Source organism: Miniopterus schreibersii (assembly GCF_964146895.1).
Source record: "Miniopterus schreibersii genome assembly, chromosome: 1".
NCBI lineage: Eukaryota > Metazoa > Chordata > Mammalia > Chiroptera > Miniopteridae > Miniopterus > Miniopterus schreibersii.
In genome coordinates this window covers 166,999,008-167,022,587 of record NC_138101.1, presented here as the reverse complement: position 1 = coordinate 167,022,587, position 23,580 = coordinate 166,999,008, and the positions used below count along the sequence as shown (strand labels likewise).

General features: G+C 39.3%; 1 protein-coding gene across 6 annotated transcripts in view; it reads left to right on the top strand.

The window, feature by feature from the left end:
- The first annotated feature begins 808 nt into the window (after positions 1-808).
- Positions 809-23,580, top strand: part of DDHD1 (DDHD domain containing 1) — a 72,287-nt gene continuing 49,515 nt past the window's right edge. For 3 of the 6 annotated variants that reach the window (XM_081155877.1, XM_081155875.1, XM_081155874.1), the window contains exons 1-3: positions 869-1,816; positions 20,950-21,123; positions 21,998-22,018. In XM_081155877.1, the coding sequence (XP_081012003.1) occupies positions 976-1,816; positions 20,950-21,123; positions 21,998-22,018 (1,036 nt within the window). In that variant the 5' untranslated portion in view covers positions 869-975. Of the gene's footprint in view, positions 1,817-20,949; positions 21,124-21,997; positions 22,019-23,580 lie in introns of all 6 variants that reach the window. The other 3 variants (XM_081155878.1, XM_081155876.1, XM_081155879.1) reach the window with 2 other exon arrangements.

The window sequence follows — 23,580 nt, the reverse complement described above, 5'->3', positions numbered from 1 at the left end:
AGTGACTTGCCTGGGGTTAGTTAGCAAAAGTAAGCCTAGAGCCCAGCTGTCCTCCGGCTTTCAATCTGACAATCTAACACAGCTTGCTGGACTTACCATCATTACAATAGACAGTGTGTACCCCCTGTGTGGGGGAGGTTGAGACATACAGTCTTTGTGTCCATCAAGCGCCTTTCAAGGAGGTTGAGAAAACAGGAAATAAATATTGAAAGACAAGCAATAATATACGGTGGCATTTGAAGGGAGGGTTAGACTTGGGTTTCCGAGTGGGAGTGTGACGACGGCGATAGGAACTGGTAGGCATGAGAACTGGGGCGGAGTGTCCGCACGTGGGCCGAGAATTCTGGAAGGACCAGAACCAGGTGACTGGGCCGAAGGCAGGTCTAAGGTCACTAAACCAAGGTCAGGAGACTCCAACCACCCGGGCCCTCTCGATCTGTATCTTAAATGAACCTTTGGTCTGCGGGCCCAGGCTGCAGGGTTGGTGTAAAACATCTGCACATCTGGGCTCGGGCCCCCCCCGAAGGGCGAGGCCCGAGGCAGCCGTGCAGGGAGCAGAGGGGAAGCGGGAGAGAACCGAGGAGTCCGAAGAGCGGCCGCGCGCCCCGCTCGGCGGGCGGCCGGTGCCCCGAGCTGACCCCGAACCAGCTGCTGGAGGAGCGACAGGCGCGGCCCGCCCGCCGCACGGCCGGCGAAGGGGCTTCCGGGGCGGTGCACGCGGGGGGCGGGGCCGGGGCCGGGGCCAAACACCGCCTACGTCGGGCTGCGTGACAATGGGGCGGGCGGTGGAACGCGGCGGCGGCCGCGGCGGCCGCGGGCCTCGGGGGGGCGGAGCCACGGCTGCCGCCGCCGCAGCCCCGGTCGGGATTTGAAAGCCTCAGAAGTCCCGGTGGAGAGGGTGGCGGCGTTGAATGTGGCGGAAGCGCTGGAGGCCACGTCTCGGCGCGGGCCGGCCGGCGGCGGCGTTCCCACAGCATGAATTACCCGGGCCTCGGGTCCCCGCGGAGCCCCGAGCATAACGGCCGGGGCAGCGGCGGCGCCGCCTGGGAGCTGGGCGCGGATGCGGAACCGGCGTTCCGCGGCAGCGTCTGCTGCTTCGACCACCTGCCCGGCGGGGACCCGGGCGACGGCGAGGTGGCCCTGGCCCTGCTGCGCGGGGAGCCCGGGCTGCGCTTGGCGCCGAGCGCGGAGGATCACAACCACCACCTGGCGCTGGAGTCTTGCCTCAGTGACGAGAACTATGACTTCAGCTCGGCCGACTCCGGCTCCTCGCTGCGCTACTACAGCGAGGGCGAGAGCGGCGGCGGCGGCAGCTCCTTGTCCTTGCACCCGCCGCAGCAGCCCCCGCTGCCGTCGAACTCGGGGGGGAGCGGGGCTGCGGGAGGGGGTCCCGGGGAGAGGAAGCGCACCCGGCCCGGCGGCGCGGCCGCCCGGCACCGCTACGAGGTGGTGACGGAGCTGGGCCCGGAGGAGGTGCGCTGGTTCTACAAGGAGGACAAGAAGACCTGGAAGCCCTTCATCGGCTACGACTCGCTCCGCATCGAGCTCGCCTTCCGGACCCTGCTGCAGGCCACGGGCGGCCGAGCCCAGGCCGAGGACCGGGACCGGGATCATGTGTGCGGCCCGGCCTCCCCCGCGGGCCCGGCCTCCAGCTTCGGGTTGGACGACGAGGACGGCGTCTGCGGCTTCTGCCCGCGCACCGCGGGGCACGAGCCCGAGATGGAGCGGCTGGTGACCGTGGAGCGGGTGTGTGTGCGGGGCGGCCTCTACGAGGTGGATTTGAACCAAGGAGAATGCTACCCGGTGTACTGGAACCGTGAGTAGCCGGCCGGGGGCGGGAGCGGGAGCGGGACGGGCTGCCTCTGCCGGGACCGACACGCACCCGGGTGGGTTTGGGACGTGACCCCCGCGGAGGAGGCGGCGCCTGAGGCCTGGTGCTTGGTGGGAGCAGTTTGGAGACTGCAGGCTGCGACGGCAGGTGAAGGGTAGACGAGCAGATGGCAATATTCAAGCCGCCTGGGGTCAGGAGGAGAGGATACTGCTCGGGTAGCGTCTCCTGGGTGAGCCGGTGCTGCTGCCATCCCCTGGAGACGATCCAGGAACGGATGCCCAACCCAGAGGTTTAATTTCGTGGTTCTACCTGAGCTTTGTCCACCGGGGGATCTGATTCGGTCTCATTTACCCTGAACGCCTGTGATTTAAATGGCAGCCTGTCCTGTGGAGTGAGAGTGCTTGAAAGGATCTGCTCGAGAATCAACAGTTCAGTATTAACTCGGGTAAAGAAAATGAATCCCTAGCGGGAGAGGAAAAGAGAGAGGTGGTTCCTTCCGGGTGCATTTGGGAGAGGTGTAAGTGCGTCCACACACACTATGAAATACTTGGGGTTTTGGGGGGGTTTTTTTGTCACTCGGGCCCTTGTTTACATATTTTTATTTTTGCCTCAACTTTGAAAAAATTACAAGGCCTGTGGCTTGGTTTCCTTATCTGCAAAATAGGATTTCTATTTCGTAGGGTTGTTGGGGAGATTAAATGAGATAATGCATCTAAAAGGCTTGAAACTGCTTGGCACATGCCTGTGATGTGTGTTAACAATGGATCCTTATTCATTAGACAACACAATTAGGTGTATAATTATATTAAGGAAGAAGGCAATCAGAAATATCTGCCACTGCATGTAGCAGAATAGGTAGTAGCCTATAGTAAAAGGAGCTATTAGCCACCAATAATTTGTAATGTACAATTTTAATATTTAGAGCCCAGTGTCCTAACTCACATGTCCTCATTGTCACTAGCCTTAGGTACTCCATACATATTCCAATATTCTACCTAGTATTAATTATAGCTATTGATGACTTAGCTTTCTTTCTATATGTTTAGCATCTGCGGGCAGAGTCCATTACCTTTATCTTGTACTGTTATAGGGCTTAGTGCAGTAAATATCATTAAGTAGGCATTGAATTGCATAAGTGATTCAGATAATATTAAAACATTGATATGTTAACTGTGAGTCACTCTAATAGCAATCACAGTGTATGTCAAATCCCCAAATGAAATAAGCATATTAGGAAATTTAATTTTTTACTGTACTTTAAGATGACATTGAAGGCATCTACCATTTTCACAAGGCCAGATTTGAAATGGGATCTGTCGCATCACTCACTCCTTCTGACTATAAGCTTACTAAGGACAGGGTATGCTATATTCACTCATTCATTCAGCTCTTTTATTTTACCGAGTATTTGTGTGTGCATAACCCAGTACTCTTGTGAAAGCATTAGGAAAGGTGGGAAAAAGGACAACCCTTACCTTTCAGGAGCTTTCCTCTTAGTCTTTTCTTCAAATGACCTAGACATCACTATAGATATTTTTCCTTGGAAGGTAGAGGTACAAGGACTTAGTGGAGCCAGAAAGTTGGATCAACATTTCAGGCATCCTTGGAGAAGGGACTGGAAACCAAGAAATGAATCTTACCCTTAGGTCAACTGAACTGTATTCACCTATAATACTATGTGTTCTTTTGGCTTATGATAAAATTGTTAATGCTTGCAGAGTGTTTTACTGTTTACAAAGTGATTTTTCACATTCATTTTTTATAGTGATATCAAATGAATGCTAACATTCTATATATGAAGAAGTGGGCTCAATGAAATGAATGAACTTGCACAAGGTCATGCAGCTAGAAGGTGGTAAAGCAGTTCTTAGTCTAGTGCAGTCAGTGTCCAAAGAGCATCTGACCCACCAAAGGGTGAGGGTATAGGGAAAGCTTTCCAGATAATGTAAGACTAAGTCCTGAAGGATTAATTTAATCACACAGAAGAAATGGGGGGATGGAAGGAAAGTAATTCCAGCCAGGTGGGGTAAAATATGCAAAGACACAGAAGCATGAAACTGCATGGCATTTTGAGGAAATAAGGGCTGCACAGGGTAGGTTTAGGATTTGACCACCACAGAGACAGAGGTGTTGGGTAAGGGACTGGAGGAGCTTCTGAAAGGAGCACCTGCCTGTGAATGGCACATCTGGGAAAGTAGCTAGAAAAAGAGCAAGGGTGGATATGCAGTGCTAAGGAGTTTGGACTTTATTCTGTGAGTAACAGGGAATCAGATAGCTGAAGGTTCTCTATTACTTAGGTGGTTAGTGACAACACAAAGGTTGAATTGGAGAGTTGGAGAATATCTTAGAATGCTAATATTATAAATCAAGTGAGAAACAGTGAGGGCCTACAAAAAAACCTGAAAGGAAACAGCAACACCTATTTTGATGTCATTTTAGCATTTTCTAAATAGTTTTCTACAGGATACAGTGCTGTGGATGTCCCAGGCCTTCATATGAGCTACAGTGAAAATACAATAGTGCTTTTGATCCTAAATTTACCACTTCTCACAGAATCCCATGTAACTTTGACCTAATTGGTTCTTTAGGTCTTTGTGTATTAAGTCTTTATACCTTCTCAGGAGTGTTCATTCCCAGTTTATATGGTCTCTTCAGCCTTTCTTGAAATGGAAGAACTCTCATACTTGGCAGCTTTTGACCTTTGTCCCATTTAACTTTTTTAAACCTTCTAGAAACTTTCTGAATAGTTGTAATGAAAGGTTTAAAAAAAGAAGTCCAACAACTTCCTTCAGAGAGTGGTGGAAGCATTCCAGTGGCCATTTAGACTTTTGTGACCTAATTGAGTCCACTGCATCTGGGTGTCAAGGCCAACAAGTTATCTATGTCTAGTCTAAAAGAAAGATGTTGAGTTAAATTTATATTTACTCTTCTTTTTGAACTGTTACTAGCAGATAAAATTTGAACCAATTTAGGGGTGCATGAATCAGAAGGGATACAGAATTCATCTTCTATAGATAGGAAGCAAATATTGCATATGAAAAAAGTATTAATTATGGGAAATTTGTTTCATTGTTCAGATATTTTTCTGACTGCATGTGGACATTAGAGATAAAAATTAATAAGTGAACTCCTCCCTTGCTCCCTGTGTTCTTCCTAAGCTGCTTGTAGTTACCTCATAGGCTTTTTTTAAGAATTAATTATAATGTGCTTAGAACAGTGGTTGGCACAAAGCGCTAGGTGTTAACTATGTCTCTGTGGATCTAAGAAAACTATACCTCACTTGTAGAAACTCACATGAAAGTTAATAAGGCTGACCAGTACAAAGTTGTACCTCATCACAGGCAAAATGATATAAAAAATATTAGCAGGAAAGTGGTCAGAACAGTAGTAGCTATGGGAAGACATATGCAGTGTTATAGAGATATTTGATGAGTTTAGAGTAGTATAGCAATTCTGAGAGTAAAATGTGCAGTGTGCACTAGGGGGTATGTAATACCCATTCATTGACTAAGTTTATAGTTACATAATTGATCAAGTATTTATATGAATGTGTAGTTTCCAGAAGCAGTTATTAACTATAAGCCACAGCTTGCTTTCTCTCCCTTTTCCAGTGTATTTGTTACAATTCTAAACCATTTTAAGTTTCAGACACTTTAAAAGTTAACTAGTCTTCATAATACAAGGTGGGGCAACTATTCATATGGCACTAGAATCCTGGCTGCTCAGGTTTGTGGAACCCTGGCAGAGTCTTTGAGAAGCCCATTCCAGACCAACCCTACTTTAGACAGCATTTTTCATTGACCTACTGAAATAGCAAAAGGATATGAATGATCAGTGAGTGACATGTATGGAGCACACGACTTGGCACTACCTGACAAAGGCATTCAGGACTTTTCTTTCCCTTTGCAATGTACATTAGTTTAAAAACTCATCTAATGCCAGTTATTGATCCACCTTGTTTGTGTATTGCTCAAATGTAATACTGCATGTCATGCAAGTGCTGTATGTAAATGTTCAAGATATTTAGTATGGTTTTCTTTCCTCCATCTGTGGTGCCCTCTTTTCTTTCCTCCTTTATTATTTTGTCATAAAAGAGACCTTTTGTACTCCTCCCTCTTCTATATTTTATTTCCTGGGACTTTTATCTCCTCATCATGCCCTATAGTTTCTGCTTTGCTAAGATCTTTGATATCTGGAACCCTGGGGCTGATGCTTTCCTGTAGAGAGCAAGAAAAAGCTGGATGTGCTGTTCACAGAATCCTCTGAGAATTATGGACATTGGATGAAGAGAGTAGGGGCATAGAAAGGAGAGAGAGAAATGGGAGGTGTATTCACAGGAAGCCTACAGTGAAAATTTTTGGCAGAAGAGATGGGGAGGTAGGCAGTTCTAGAATCCCTGATTGTGTGGGAATCTGATTCAAGACCTTTATCTTTTCATGAGTGTGATGGAATTTAAACTGTGCATATTTTCTTTTTTTTTTTCTTTTTCTTTTTTTTAAATATATCTTTATTGATTTCAGAGAGAGGAAAGGAGAGGGAGAGACAGAGATAGAAACATCAATGATGAGAGAGTCATTGATCGAGCCCGCAACCCGGGCATGTGCCCTGACCGGGAATCGAACCCTGATCGTCTGGATCCCAGGTTGATGCTTAACCGCTGAGCCACGTCCGGCCAGGCTGCATATTTTCTTTTATCAAGAAGAACTTCAACAGTGATGGAGGGTATAGATAGTCTCTTTTTTGCGACAATGCATTCCTAAAAGCTCAGTTAAAAGTAGAAACAAGGAAAATCATTTTTTATAGCCACTGTCTGTAACCTATAATTCTACTTTTTTAAGTCTGCCTTAGTAAAGGGAAATTGTGCAGACAAAAGATGTTGAATAACTGACAAATGAATGGATTAATAGGATGAAAAGGGTAATACAGATACTTTTTGATACCCCTGGCTTAGGGGACAAGTGAAATTCAAGATGGTGAAAAGTAGGAATCATCTGTGCCAGAGAACTAAAGAAAAACAGAAATATTGATATGACCATATAAGAATAATTGTTTTATGTACTGCTTTCTGATTTTACCAGACTTTTCACATAAGAATAAATTATGCACTCGTTAATATTTGTCTTACTGCATTAAGCTATATCTAGATGATCTTTATAATCATTGCACTTGTATGTTCAAATAAAATCTGTTGAATTACTTTTGGAGACCAGGCCAGCCTTTGAAAATTACATTGTTATTGGTACTTCTCTACCCTGAGAATTCAAATATTTGGAAATCTTAAAGAAATATAAATTGCATCTGAATGGATGGCTTTTTCAAATAGTTGAGAATTAATCTTTTATTTGCTAGAGTATAATTTTAACTATAGGAATGAAAATCTCTAATAATACTCCCTCGGAGCACCTCTCAGTGAATCATCATTCTGAACATTGATGAAGGATAGCCCTTGGGACACAGGATACAGGACAAAGAACTGGATGAACTGTGCTAAAACATTAAGACTTCTAAATCATAGTCCATGAAATGTGCTGTTCAGGATCTGTAGATGATGCATAGGGAGCAGAGTTAGAATTACTTCTGAACCTCAATATAGACATAGTTGAAAGCAATCCCACCTTGTATTTTCCTACTTATTACAAATGATCAACTTTAGCTAGCAGTTTATTGACTGAATCTATTATTTTTTTCTCATCTTATAGAGTTGCTTCTGTAGCTCATGTCCACCATATTCACCTACCTACACCTCAGTAGAATTGCATGTTAGCACCCAGTGTATATTTTAACATTAAGTAACCCCAAGTTTGTTTATGTTTTGGAAAAGAAAATCTTTGCTGTGAATCAAAGATAGTCATTGGAAAGAGAGAGTCTACTTCAAAGAGATTATTGAGGACCACTCAAACTGAGGAAAGTACAGGTTGGATGCTCAAGCACTTTCCGTGGCACTCAGTCTTCCATGCTGACTATCCACTGCTGAATTGAACCCTTACTATATGGCTAGCACTAAATGAGACAGGTCTTCCTTGTCTATAAGGTTTATAAACAGACACATGCCTTTGCTTGACATTTTTATTGTATAACCAATTTAAGATTACCACCACCTATGGTTCTGCTCTTTGCTTTTCATTAAAAAGAACTGGGACCCTATATTTTAGAATATCTTTTTTATGTAGTTGCAGGGTTTTGTTGTTGTTAATCCTCACCAGAGAATATTTTTTCCTTTTTTTTTTTTTTAAGAGAGTGGAAGGGAAGGGGAGAGACAGAGAGAGAAACATTGATGTGAGAGAGACTCGTCCATTGGTTGCCTCCCATATGAGCAGGGATCGAGCCTGCAACTGAGGTACGTGCCCTTGACTGGAATCGAACCCCGTGACCCTTTAGTACAAGGGTCGACACTAACCACTGAGCCAAACCAGCTAGGGCAGTTGCAGTTTGTTTTTAACCTGTTTACTGTTTAGCCTGTTATTTGATGTAAACTACATTATTACACTTATTTTTGGTGGAGAAGGGTGTAACTGTACCTCACATATAATGAATGTTCCTAATCCTGGAATACTGGATTGTATTGTTTGGAATTCTGATTGCCCTGTAGGATTCGGTCTTTGATGGACAGATGTAGAACCCATCAAAGTGTGTTGATAGGGTGAACCGGGTTTACACTTGTTTTCAAATCAACTTTTACCCTATCTCAGCTCATCAGTTTCATCTCTTTTCAGTTCTTACTTGTTCTAGAGAGGCAGCATTGTGTAATGTTTATGAATGCAGATGACCACTGAGTGTAGACTGTCTGGGCCCAAATTCCAGCCCTGCCATATACTATCTGCTAACTGGGCAACTTAAATTCTTTGTGCCACAGTTTCTTTTGTAAAATATGGATAATAGTACCTACCTCTTAGGATTGTTGTAATAAATGAGTTAAAATATTTAAAGATTTTAAACATCCCATGATAAATAGTAAGCTCTATGTAACAATTAGCTATTATTACTTCTCCATTTGCCTGACTCTTCTGTCTTTCAAATTTATAACCCACTTTACATTCTTGGCTTTCAGCTTTCATATTTTGATTTGTTGTCTCTTTACTGACTTAATGTTTTCTTGGCTTTGACTCTTGGTAATTGACTCTCAACTAGGCATAGTCCTAGAACCCCTGTAACTGTTGCCTGCTCTTGTGAGAAACTGTGACTGATTTTTGCCTAGTCTTTCAGACCCCAGGAAGAGCTGTGTTGTTTTGATTCTTCCTGGCTTGGACACAGAGGAGTGCACCAATCATCCTTTTACAAATTTTCCTGTGGGAAAGGAGAAATTTTTTCTCAAAAAAAGCATTCTAAATTCTTGACCATCTACTTTTTTTGGTATGCAGATCCTGTCACCAGATGTGGGGAGGTATTGACTTCATCCCAAGAGCTCATTTAGAGCATCTCTAATCCGCTACTAGGGCTTTTGATACAATAAAGAACTTTACAGCTTTCTAAAAGACTACTCAGTTTTCAGTGGAAGCAGAGCCAGTAGTGTTCTTGGCTTTCTGCCATGCTGGCAAGACAGAAATGTCCTATAATTCCCCTTACAGTGGAGACCTCAGCATGAAAACTTTGAGGGATTTCTCTTAATTGACCTGCAGTTGAACCATGAGTGGTAGGAGTGACAGTTGGGTTCTGGCACCTAGTGCAACATCTAGCTTCAAATATCAGTCTACCCCTTACTTAGTCCAGGGGTATGAAGCAGCATTGGCAATAAATGCCAAGTGGGCTCAAGAACAGGTATTTGTTTTCAAATCTGTTAATTTGAGTCCTTGATTTACCATAGCCATATGACTGAGTAAGTTACAATCTCTTTGTGGTCCAGTTTCTCCTTTGTAAATAGGGATAATAATTCCTGCTTCATGAGGTTATTATGAATATTTTCTTGAAATATGCATACGTAGAGCACTTAGTATGGCAGTTGGTTCAATAAGTGTTAGCTATTTTATTTAAGCCAGGCTGGTATATTTCCTCTTAAACTAGAAGCCTGGCTTCTGGAAATGAAAGTATGTCGTTGATCTGTTTTATTTATGAAAAAGAAGAGTGGGAATCCATGGGTCTGCCAAAATTACTTCAGTCTGTTTGATGACATATATACAAATAACACATACATATACACATAGTCCCATCTCCCGTTCCCCTCTTTCTGCTTTCTTTTTTCTGCTTTCTTTTTTCTCCCTTTCTTCCCGTGTGTGTGTGTGTGTGTGTGTCTATGTCTATCTATCTTAAACCTGCTTAATCTCACCCCTTGAGAATTCTGGGAATCACTACGTATCACAATTCAGGGACCATGATTACTGTTGTAGATGCTAAGGTTGAACAAAATGAAAAGTCAGATGAGATGAGGACAGTGGAATACTCTTCAGCCTCTGAATTCTCTCCTGGGTTCCCTTGCCTGTGGAATGGCATCGTGCCGACCAGTAGTTTACAGATTTCATTGAGCCTAACAGTCAAGTGGAAGATTGTTAAAAATGTAGATTCTCAGATCATCTCAAGATACTAAATTCAAGAGATCTGAACCTGGAGCCTGAGAATCTTTCCTCTTTAATAGACATCCCAAGTAATTCTGATTGCAGGGGTTTATAGGCCTCACATTAATAACACTGTTCATTAATTCCTCCAGTCTAAATGGCTCAAAGCTGCTTCATCTTGAGTTGTTTCCACTTACACCCAGAGAATTACCAGTTCAGCCAGTTTAAGGTTGCATTTCAAGGGGTTCTAGAGGAACTAGCATTCAACCCACAAATTGGTATCTTTATTTCATCTTGGTTTTTCTTCTACCTCCCTATTTCTGCTCTGTCCTTCCAATTTAAAATTTCTATATCCTTATTGATTTTCTGTAAAATCATTATAGTGATTATTGAGAAGAAGGATGAAGTCCCCCAACTGTAATTGTGGGTTTATTTATTGATTCTTTTCGTTCTATTGGTTTTTATTTTACATATTTTGAAGCTCTGTTATTAGGTACATACACATTTAGAATTGTTATATCCTTTTGATGAAACAATGCCTTTATCATTTTGAAATGCCCCCTTTATCTATGGTTTATTTCTTTTATTAAAAAGTCTACATTGATACCAATTTAGCCATGCCCAACTTTCTTTTGATTAGTATTTTATGATTTATCTTTTTCTGCCCTTTTACTTTTAAACCTATGTATGTCTTTTCCTATCTGTTAGTTGTTCCTTTTTTAAATCCATTTTGACAATCTGCCTTTTATTTGATGTCTTAGGCCATTTACATTTAATGTAGTTAATGCTGTTTGAGTTTAAATTGACCATCTTGCTCATGTTTTCTATTTATCCCTTTCTTCCTTTCTTCCTTCCTCTGTTCCTTTCTTCCCTCTTTTCCTGCCTTCTTTTGGATTGAGTATGTGTTATGATTTTCTTTTATTTCTATTATTAGCTTTGAATACCTGTTAATTTTTTGGATGCCATTGTAAATTTTCTATTTACAATGCTGGATTTTTGTAGCATTCCTTTAATATTGTTGGGCTGTGTTCCAGTACACAGTTAAGTTACTTCACATTAGTTTGATCCTAACAAGGCCTTCTTTTGAGCTTTATTAAGGTGGTCAGAAACAGCCTTTAGTTTTGGGATAATTTACCCCTACAACTGAGGCAATAATATCTTTCTGAGGACGTTACTCAGTGCCCCATGGATTAGGTCTTTTTCACTCTGGCTCATTGGAACTTGAACTATTCCAAGCCTTATATGAGCTCTAGAGATTGTTCTACTGACTCCTTTCCAGTGGTCATTTTTCCTGGCCTCAGGTAGTTTTGTCCAGTGTGTGTATTCAACTGGTAAGTGTTCAACCGAAGACTCAAGGTAATTCCTCCAGAGATCTCCAGCACTCACTTTCTGTAGAGCCATCTACTTTGCAGTATTTTGTCCCATAGTTCTAGCCACCTTGGCCTCCCTGAACTCTGAGCTAGTTCACATCTGAGCAAGATAGCTAGGCTTTATTTGGGTTACCTCTTCCTGCACTGCGTGCTGAAAGCTCTGGGCACTAAGCTTGGGCAGTATAGGTGTTCTCTCAGGAATCACTGTCCTCTTCTGCCTATTTTGTAATATCTGAAAATCATTGTTCCATATATTTTATCTGATTTTCTAGTTGTTTAAGGCAGAACAGTAAATCCAGTATGTGTTACTCTGTTATGGCTGGAAGTAGAAGTCTCTCCATCCCATTTAGCAAACTAATTTACTTTCTCCATTCTTGGTGGTCTTGTCTTTATTTCTCTTTGTTAAACACAACCTGATACTCTCATATCCTCTAGCCTTCCTGCCCAGGAATGTAGGAATGGACAGCAATAATACCTGAAGAGCACTAGTTTGCATCAGGTGGCTGTTTGCCACACAGTAAAGTTGGGATGTCTTCCATATCTGCTTTCATGGGCTGGAGGATAGAAGCGGTTGTTAGACTTGTGCCTCAGAACTCTTTGCTGCTGCTTCTTTTTGTTGGCACAATACCTGTGATGAACTGAACCAGTCTCTGCATTTAATTTCTCACACTTCCTAGTCTCCACCTTTCTTTTTCTCTTATTTTTTACAACTCATTATAAAAAGCAGACTCTTAAGGATCCTTGTTTTCATATCAAAGGACCCACCTTTTACTGATACCATGAGGAAGTAAGTCAGGGTTAACCTGCCAGTCACAGTGTATCTATAGTGAGCTCATCCTCAGATCTTAGCTTATATTTAGTGTTTTATTTTCTGAGCCTGTTTCTCCTGTCGTTAAAGTGTGAGATTTTCATTTTGGAAGAGATGTTAGGGGAAAGGGAGTTTAATAAGCCAAATGGATGAGGATTCTAGAAGGCTAGTTATCATATAGCCAGATTTAACCACGGCATGTGGTTTTAGAAACTTTAAAAGATATTATGTCTGTGGCTCAATGGTTGAGCTTCGACCTATGAACCAGGAGGTCATGGTTTGATTCCCAGTCAGGGCACATGCCCAGGTTTCAGACTTGATCCCCAGTAGGGGGTGTGCAGGAGGCAGCTGATAAATGACTCTCTCATCATTGATGTTTCTGTCTCTCTCCCCCTCCTTCTCTCTGAAATCAATGAAAACATTTTTTAAAAGTAATAAGAGATATTATGTAAGTTAGAATAATGCCATAATTTGGAATAGGATTTTATAGTTACAAAGTGCTTTCCCATACATTAGTGATTCCTACTATAACCCTGATGTGAGATAGACTATCTTCATGTTACAGATGATAAACTAAGGCTCAGAGAGGTTAAGGGATGGAACTGGAATTAGAGCCTATGCCTTCTAAGTCCTTAACCAGTTTCCTTTCTCCTGTATACCATGTATGAGCTCACAACTTATGCCACCTGAGCAGAGGTGAAGATTATATGCCAACAGTACCTAATACCCTGGATTACTTCGTAACCTATGTAAGAATTGCCTACTTTTATTGCTACTTATTCCTTCTAGTTGATGATTTTCTAAACATATTTGTCAAATAAGTTTCTTGTGACTTTAGTCTTAGGAATGATTTCCTCAGCTTCTTTTTGCATGTGTTCAAGTTTTTGCTTTTATGCTTGCTGGCATTCGGAATTAAAAAAAAAAAAATCAGTCCTGTCTACAGCTGTAAACAGCTGGACTGCATGTTTATTTCTTACTTTTTTTATTATTGTTTTTTAGGGGGAGAGAGAGAGAAACATTGATTTGTTGTTCCACTTAGTTTATGCTTTCATTGGTTGCTTCTTATATGTGCCTTGACCGGAGATTGACCCCACAACCTTGGCATATGGGGACGGTGCTCTAACCAACTGAGCTACCAGCCAGCCAGGGCACTGGCATTCTGAATTTTAACTACACAAATCTTTTTCTCCTTTTTCTACCCTGTTCCTCCCTTTTTACAAAAGAGTTTTGCTTTTCTATTACCTTTATTCCACAAATATTCATCTAGTGTATACTAGGTAAAAGAAGGGAATTGAACTAACTTGAGTTAACAAAAAACTTTCCAGAGAAATTTATGCTCGATTTGGGTATTAAAGAAGGATGTTATTGGCAGAAAGAATGGCAAGTTTAAAAGCTTCGACATGTGAAGGAGGACTCCAGGGATTCTGTTTGACCAGAAGCATTGGGAATATGGTAGAAAAGGGTAGAAAAAGGAACTGGATAGGTAGAGTCTAGATCAGGACAGACCTTTTCCTACTGAAAATTTAAATTTTATGAGAGTGAAACATTAGAAGGTATAAAATAGGGAAATTACTTGATCAGATTATGTTTCAAAGTTGTCATTCTGGCAACAGTGTAGAACATAAATGGAAAGCTGGAAAAGTGATATCATAATCAGGGAGACTAGTTAAGGAGTTATTGCAGGAGTGCAAGTGAGAAACAGTGAGGGTCTAGGAGGATGTTCTTTGAATGGTTACTGGAGTGGAGGTAGATGTTAAGGAAGTAGAATATGTACACTATCAGTGCAGTATGGGTAAGTGGAAGGGTAGTCCAGGTTGTCTCTATAATGTTTTTAACTTGGGTGGGTTGTGGAGGTTTCCCACCCAGGTTCACCTTAGGGTGGCAGAGGGAAGCTAAATAATAGTTTATTTTGATATATTGATTAAGGTGCCTATTATATATCCAGCTATAGAAGCATCTAGTGAATATTAGCATATATGGAGCTCAGAAGAAAATAGCACTGAAATTAAAGATGCAGAGATCCTCATAATTTATGGGGTATGCAAACACTCTATTGAAAGTATTACAAATGAAAATATTTGAATTTATAATTTACTTTTTGTTTCATTTCAAATTTTTTATTTCTATATGTTTTATAATGTATAAGACATTTTAGAACAGTAATACATATGCATAATTTGTAAGTGTGTGTGTGTGTGTGTGTATGTGAGAATGTACTCAAAATATGTTTGGAGATTTCTAATTTAAACTGGGTAGTCACTTCTGAGCATTTGCCTTTAATATAATAGCTTGGAGAACTTTTTTAAAAGATATGTTTTTATTGATTTCAGAGAGAGGAAAAGAGAGGGAAAGAGAGAAACATCAGTGATAAGAGTCACTGATCGGCTGCCTCCTGCATGCCCCCTACTGGTGATCGACCCTGCAACCCGGGGCATGTGCCATGACTGGGAATTGAACCCTGGTCTCCTGGTTCATGGGTCAATATTCGACCACTGAGGCACACTGGCCAGGCTGGTGAACTTTTTAAAAAATACACATTTCTGAACCCTATCTCCAGAGGCTGATTTATTGTATATAGCAAGGAATTTGAAAAATTCCATCTTTTAATTTAATTCAGGTGATTCTGGTAATCACCTGAATTAAATTAATCACCAAGTTTGAGAGCCACAGATTAAAACCGTGGAAGATACGGAGAGTATAGAATGAGAAGCTAGGGGAAGATAAGATAGATGGATTTGAATGACACTGCTGATTCTAGAATGAGAAGATATATGCGAGAAGATAAGATAGACAGGTTTGAGTGACATTCTGCTGACTCTAAAAGTTCCAACTATGTTAATTCATTTTTTATTTTAATAATCTGATAGAATGTCCATAGTCAGCATTGCATTATCTCTACTAAGCTAAAATTAACATTGAAAATTCAAAAGTCTGTTTTAATATTATATACTCCATTTTTGGCACAGATTTCTCTCCCATACCTATGCAGATTATATGCAGCACTTTTCCCCTAAGCATGTAAAATTCTGCATTGCTTAGAACTACCAAAATATTAAACTCCCAAGGGTAAGAAAAAAGGGCCTCTGATTTAAAGCTTGTTTTCCATTTTAAAATGTAGAGATTGCTAACAACATCTAAAATCCACCTTCTAGAATTAAAATTTGAGAAAAGGATGAAAATGTATTGTGAATGCCTGAAAGAATTATGTAATGAAAACTTTTGAGGACTGTTATGGGCTGAATTGTGTCCCTTCAACAAATTCACATGTTAAAGCCTTTGCTGCCACTAACTTAGAATGTGACTGTATTTGGAGATAGCGCCTTTGATTAAATTTAAATGAGTCATTTGGGTATTCCCTTATTCAATCTGACTGTTGTCCTTTATAAAAAGAGTAAATTTGGGCACACAAAGAGATACCAGGGATGCACATGCACAGAGAAAAGACCGAGTAAGGCTACAGAGAAGGTAGTCATCTGCACACCAAGGAGAGAGACCTCACAAGAAACCAAACTTGTCAACACCATGATCTTGGACTTCTAGCCTCTGGAACTGTGAGAAAATAAGTTTCCTTTGTTTAAACCATCCAGAATGTGGTATTTTTTTATGACAGTCCTAGCAAACTAATACAAGGACAGTAAGCCACTTATACAACTTTATAGTTTCACTAATGAAGAACTAAGAAATATATGTAGGTTTTAAAAGTCTGTGGCCTTGGCCTTTAAACAGTAGTTAAGGTATAATTATATTGTCAGAGTTTCTTACTTCTATAAAATCAGTTTAAATTTGGTGAGTGGTAGATATTATCTAAACATAATTTAGTATTCTTAGTGTAATTGTTACTTTCAAATGTGATCAAATGTATTTTTGAGGTATAGATCATTTCTTTCTTAAGATAGAATTTTGTATGATTGCTAACTACTAACCCAATTTTGCAATTATAACATTGTAGACAGGCTAAGTGATGATTAGGATAATGATTTATTTTTGTACATTATTCCTCCAGAGTATAGTTCCTGTCTAGTGAATGAGCAAGTGTTCAGGTATTCAAATAGAAGGTAACATTTTGATATCTAGTTCCTTATTTACTACCTTTCATTTCATTTAGCAATTAAACTTTATCTTTTGTACATAATGTTTTTGCTTTCTCACCCACCTTCTGAGAACTGTCAAGTTATTATTTTTAATTATTGATTTTATTATGAAATATCTCAAGTATATCAAAGTCTAAATAACATAACCAACAATCAGTAGTACTTCCCCTCAGTTAGCTTAAGGAACTATACCTTACAGGTGTAATCAAAGTCTCTTGTGACCCTCCCATTCTCCTTTCTTCAATACAAAAGTAATTGCCCTCCTAAATTCATCATGTATTCCTGTGCATTTGTTAGATTATTAGGTTATTATGCATAGTGGCGTTCTTTTTTCTGCTTGTTTTAACTTTATATAAATAGTGCCGTTCTCTTTATATCCTTCTGCAGTTTGCTTTCTGGTTCAGGTTAGGTGTTTTGAGATTTATCCATGCTGACACACATAACTCCATCTATTTGTTGTTGCTGTATGTAGTAGTATTCCACTGCATGAATGTACCACAGTGTGTTTTCCTCTTTGGACACTTAGGTTGGTTGCAGTTTTTTGCTATTATAAACATTTCTATAATAAAAAATTCAATATACATCTTCTTGCCCAAATGTGCCAGAATTTCTTAGAGTATATACCTAGAAAAAGAACTGTTTCAAATTCCACCTCTGACAATTACCCATCAGTCTGAGCACATTTCATGTTACAGGTTTATTGACAGTTTGGGTTTCCACTGTAGTGAAAATCTTGTTATCAGTTAGAGTCCAATCAGGAGACAGAAACCATACAGTAATTTCAACAGAGAAAGTGTAACATAAAGGAATGAAGTAACAGGGCAAAGGGAACTCGATGAAGAATACAGAAATTACAACATGCAGGTTCCAGCTACTATCGGTTAGACTAAGATAGGGCACCCAAGGAAGAGTGTATTTCCTCTCAGGGCTGAGATTCTGACTTCATTGGAGAGTGTGGCAGTGGTCACAATGTGCAGCAAAGTGGCAGAATTTTACACAAGCTGCCTAAAGGGTTGCAGGAATAGACCAAGGAGAGGGGCCCAGCAGGTAATGTTCCACTATGATACTGCCTAGGGGGTAATGAAACCAAACTTGCCAACATCATGGTCTTGAACTCCTAGCCTCTAGAGCTGTGAGAAAATAAGTGGTGCTGGGAAAGCTGCCCATGGGAAGATACCATTGCTGTTAGCACCTGGGCACTGCTGAAAAGTGAAATTCACATCCTGCAAGAACCCAATAAGGTGAGCACACTGGAACCAGGAAGAGAAACCCCTTCCTCTTCCGTTGTAAAGGATGGTTTGGTAGAAATAGTTCATCAATACATTAGGCATATATTGTCTTAAGTAGACCTCTGTGGGGCTGATCTGGGACCTTGGTCACCATTTATAGCATTAATTCTACAAGTAGTATATTCAGAGTTCCCAGGTTTTACGTTTACAACAAACCTTAAGAATGAATGACAAAGCATTTATCTCTCTACCTCATTTTTTTCCAGTCCCGTTTTCCCTTACTCTGTGATTTCTTCCTCTTTAAGTCTTATGTGGTCAGATATGCTCTTTAAGTTTCTAGATCAGCAGTGAATTATAGGCATGCCTTCTACCCTAAGTGGTAAAGCTGTGGGGGCGGGGCATAGGTAAGCTGGAGAAAAAGGGTCAAGATTTCCTCTCTATACATATCATATATGCACAGTATAATGTGGGTTGAAATAGTTCTTGAAAATAGTCATTTAAAAAGCTTACAATTTTTCTTCTGCCTCCTGGTATATGTATAATTTTTATACATAAAAATCTTTATTGCCAAATTTCCCCTATCCATTCAGGCTTTTGCTTAAATGAAGGAAGTGGTCACAGTGGGAAAATGGACTTCACTACTGTTTTCTAGTCAGAAGAACCCACATTTTTCTTTTTATTTCAGTCAAGTCCTTTCTTTTATCATGATTTGGCTAAGAGTTATAATTAGAATAATGACTTATTTATTTTCTGATAGGCAGGTGGCAATGATATGTACTAATCTTTATATAAGTTTAAATCGACTTTCAATGATTGTGTTATAAATGAAAAAGTAATACTTTATTAATCTAGTTCCAACATATTTGTTACATCCATTACCCTGTGAAAATTTTTTCTCTGGTCCCAGTCTGCATAGTCTGCTGTGTAACGTGCGTTGACATTTTAAATATATATCTGTGCAAGTCCATATCAGTTAGCATGAGATCCTCCTATTCAGCTTTACATCCTTTGTAAGTGACTTGATCCAGTAGAGCTTCAGGAGCTCCATAAAGCAAAACCCAGGCCTATGCCATATACAGGAGACACATCTAAAGCACAGTGATTTAAAAGGTTAAAAATAAAGGGGCGTGCAAAAAAAATCACAGGCAAACGGAAACAGTCTGAAGGCAAAGGTTGCAATCTCGATGGATAAAGTAGAAACTACGCCAAAAAAATGTTAAACACAACAGAGTATACTTTTTTTAAGTCATCACCCAAAGATACGTTTATTGATTTGAGAGAGAGAGAGGGAAAAACGTGCATGTGAGAGAGAAATGTCAGCCGGTTGCCTCCTGTACGCCCCTGAGGATCAAACCTGCCAACCCCTAGGTTTATAGGACAACACATCAACCAACTTAGCCACACTGGCCAGGACCAGAGTATGCTTTTTAATGTTAAAAGCCACAATTCGCAAGTAAGTTATAATATTTTTGAGTTTCTTATGTACCAAATAACACAACAAACACCTAAATATAGCAAAATTTCTATGGCAGAATACAGTTAATCCTTAAACAACCCAGGGGTTAGGAGTACTGACCCCCATACAGTAAAAAATCCAGGTACTATAACTCTTTTGACTCCCCCAAAACTTAACAGTAATTGCCTACTGTTGATCATAAGCCTTACTGATAACATACAGTCGATTAACACGTATTTTGTATGTCATATGTATTATATACTTGTGTTCTTACAATAAAAAGCTAAAGAAAATGTTATTAAAATCATAAGGAAGAGAAAATACATTTACAGTATTTAAAAAGCCTGTGTCTGAGTGGGCCCACGCAGTTCAGACCCATGTTGTTTGAGGGTCAACTGTATAGGATAATGCACGAAGAAATAGAAACAAATAATGGATTTTGAATACATCACAGTACAAGTCTAGTACAACAAGATGTTTCTGGACCATCTAGTTAATTTCCTATCCCAGACCTGAAATTAGCCATTTCTTCGAGGACTGTTGGTTTCTTTTAGTAGGAAATGACATTTAGAGATCACAGTCTTTGTGTCAGGAGTGCTCAGTTATACTGGATTGGTTTTTTATTTTAGGCCTTATCAGTGGACAAAGCTTAGGACATTTTTAAAAGAGAAAATGCATCATTAGTTCATGGTGACATTTCTAATTGAAATTTAAAATTATATAACTTTTATTTCTTTAACTTTTATATTGTATCTCTTTTTTCTTGTGCAAAAAATCTTGGTTCCTAATGATAGTAACAAAGTTAATGCAGTCATCTTAACCTACAGTTTCAAATTAACAGTACTGTAAAATTATTAACAATTATAACATTGTAGGTATTGTAAAAGGTTTAAGATATGTTTGCATTTTTTGCCTATAGCAAATATCCTAATATACATGCACAAATTACTGTTTTAAATAAATCATTTGAAATAATTTCTGCACATGTGGTTAAGCCACCAACTCACAACATAATTAAGTTCATTTGTTTCATTTTCCTTTTTATTTTTAGGGCTTTGTTATTTCCGTTTTGTTTTTGCTTTATTTTAAAATTTTAAGGATTCAAGATAGCTTAGCTGACAGTTTATTTAAATAAATAGCAAGTAAAAGTCTGAGTCTTATAGGAGCAGAATTATTTATTCAAGAAAGTGTTTTCAATTATTTTCTAAAAATTGAGGAACTTACTACAATTAAAGGTTTCCGTTTTTCCAGTATAGTAACTGGGAACCTATAAACCTCCAAGGTAGCCCTAAAAAGTGCACACACGTTATTACTAAACTACTTTTGGGAGTTTTAGAGCAATACTTTCTAACACATTGGCACTCTCAGCAGTCTTGCATGAAATTTGTCTTAACCCCTTGGCCTCCTACTTTTGGTTACTCTAAACCTCAATTATATAGATAACTGCTCATGTACCTTTCCAATACCAAAGTAACTTTTATGTGTAATATTTAATACAAGTAAACTTATATACCAAAAAAAATTATATTTTGTGGCTTGAAATCTGAAATTTAAAACGTTAGTCCTGAAAGTCTGTTTTTGCCACAGCAGTAGCAAAACATAAAATTGTAATTACTGTGTTTCTTTACAGGAAGTTGGATCCTAAAATGTATATGTAATTCATGATTTCTCTTTTTAGAGGCCGATAAAATACCAGTAATGCGTGGACAGTGGTTTATTGATGGTACTTGGCAGCCTCTAGAAGAAGAAGAAAGTAATTTAATTGAGCAAGAACATCTCAGCTGTTTTAGAGGTCAGCAGATACAAGAAAGTTTTGATATTGAAGTGTCAAAGTCCATAGATGGAAAAGATGGTAAGGCTGATTAATACATTTAATATCTTATGTAAACCAAGTAAGTTGTTGATAAAGTTTAGAGTTGTTTCTAAGTTTGACATAGTAATTTAGGAGTGTTTGAATTTATAAAACTTCTCATTATTTTAAACATTTGATAATTATTTTAAAATTTAAAATGTCTATGAATTTCTGAACTATCTCAATTTTTATTTTACTTAATGTGATGTTCAGTGGCATAACATGCTAAACTATAAAAGACAAATTGTCATAATGCACTCTCTAAATTTGTTTTTTCCCCCAGTAGTTTTTAGTTATGGAAGAAAACTGAACTTACAAAATGATCCCTTGTCATTATATCAAAAGAGCAGCTTTGTTAATTTTTTTTTTGTCCTCACCTAAGGATACTTTTTCCATTGCTTGCCAGAGAGAGTGGAACGGAGAGAGAGAGAAACATCAGTGTGAGAGAGACACATTGATTGGTTGCCTCCTGCACGCACCTGGACCAGGTCTGGGGATGGAACTGAGGTACATGCCCTTGGCCGGAATCGAACCTGGGACCCTTCAGTCCATGGGCCGACGCTCTAACCACTGAGCCAAACCAGCCAGGGCAAGTTTTGTTAATATTTTAAGCTTGGTTCTTTTCCTGAAGTTTAAGAAAAACTTTAATTTCTTTTGTGTAAGTATCTCTTAGATGTATCCATATCGATAACCAACTTTTAATTTTAAACAATCTACTCCTTATATTTTCTTATTCAGCATTTGAATATGTTTGCAGTAGTTTAAAATATTTATATAGTAGCCAAGATTACTATGTTTTGTTATGTCTGATCTTGAGTAAAATTCAAAATATGTGGTAAACTTTAAAATACTTCTATTGTTCCATTTACTGCAGGCAGTGGGATCAACTATTCTGGTGAGTATAACAGACCAGGTGAATTAGAATTTGCAGATTTCTCTAATTTTTTTTTTTTTTTTTAAGTGTTTCTTTATCCATGCTTGCCTTTATTTGGGAGGTTTCTTGGCAAGCTGTTCTAAATCCGGTGAATTAAGTTATTTGTTTTCTTCCCCTCAAAAACATCTCCAAAACAGAAAAACTAAATATTGATCAAGTAATTCACAGAATGCAGTTTGGAAGAAGTGAATTATGTGGTTAGAAGTAATTGTTTATATAATATAATTAATGGCAAAACAGTAAGCTTTAAATTGGCTTATTTTTTTCTTATTAGTAATAAGAAACATCCCAAGTCTTTTCTCTGTCCTACTCTTTACTCTCTTTTATCTCTCCCTGAACACACACACAGAGGTATGGAAACTGTATAATTTAGAGTATACCAAATTAAAATCTCTTTTGTATCTAGTTGATTAAAAGTCTGCATAACTGAGGAAAGTTGTGGCTTCTGAATAAATTGGCAGTTAAATCTAACAAATGTATATAATAGTTATTCATTCTGTGCCAGGTACTATACTCAGAATTTTAAATATCTCACTTTCCTAATTTACAGAGTAAAATAGTACTTATCTCAGTGTAAAATCCAAGGTCAAGGTTTTTATTTTTTATTTTATTGATTTGAAAGGGGGGCGGAAAGGGGAGAGACAGAGAGAGAAAGAGGTCGGTGTGAGAGAGAAACATCGATTGGTTGCTTCTTATCGAGCCCTGTCGAGGGATTGAACCCACAACCAGGGTACGTGCCCTGACTGGGAATCAAACCCACCGCCTTTTGGTGTACAGGGCAACATGCCAGTCAACTGAACCAGATGGGCCAGAGCCAAGGTCAAGGCTTTTACATATCAATATATAAAGAGCAGTTCAGTATCTACAGAGCAGAGCTCTTTGTATATCGTCTAGATTGCTGTAGAGACAATGCTTTGTCAGTTACAGCACAAATAGTAAATTGTATATATCTGTGTTCTTTTATTAGTGACTGAAGTATTTTGTAACCTCTCATCACCACTACCAAAATAAACACAAAAGCCTACTTTATAGTATTTGAAGGACTGACCTTATTATCATAATTTCATTGCTATTGGAGAAGGCTGAATTCTGGATTTTTTTCGTTCTGTTAGTTCTCCTTAAGTCTTGTTTCAAAAATGGCAATTCTGACAAGCCCAGTTTACCCATCCAGATTCTTTACTATTAATGTGTGAAAAAAAACACACACCCAAGAGCTTGGAGTAGAAAAAGAATGAGTATGAATAATAAAAATATAAGTAGATTGTTTCCCTTTCTCAATCTGTTTTCAAAACATTTTTTTCCCCACTTGCTAATTCATCTTCTGGAGGTTCATCGACAGCTATGTTTCATTTCTAGATCCTATCTACTAGGAAAATTGTTTCTATTACAGCAGGGGTGGGGAACATCCAGCCCTCGGGCCAATCATTTGGTCTGGCTTTGCCAAGGCAACCAAAATTCAAGTAGCCCACCTTGAATTCATGTAGCTCAAAATTCAATAAATCTAGGAGCTTTTTTCATAGCTA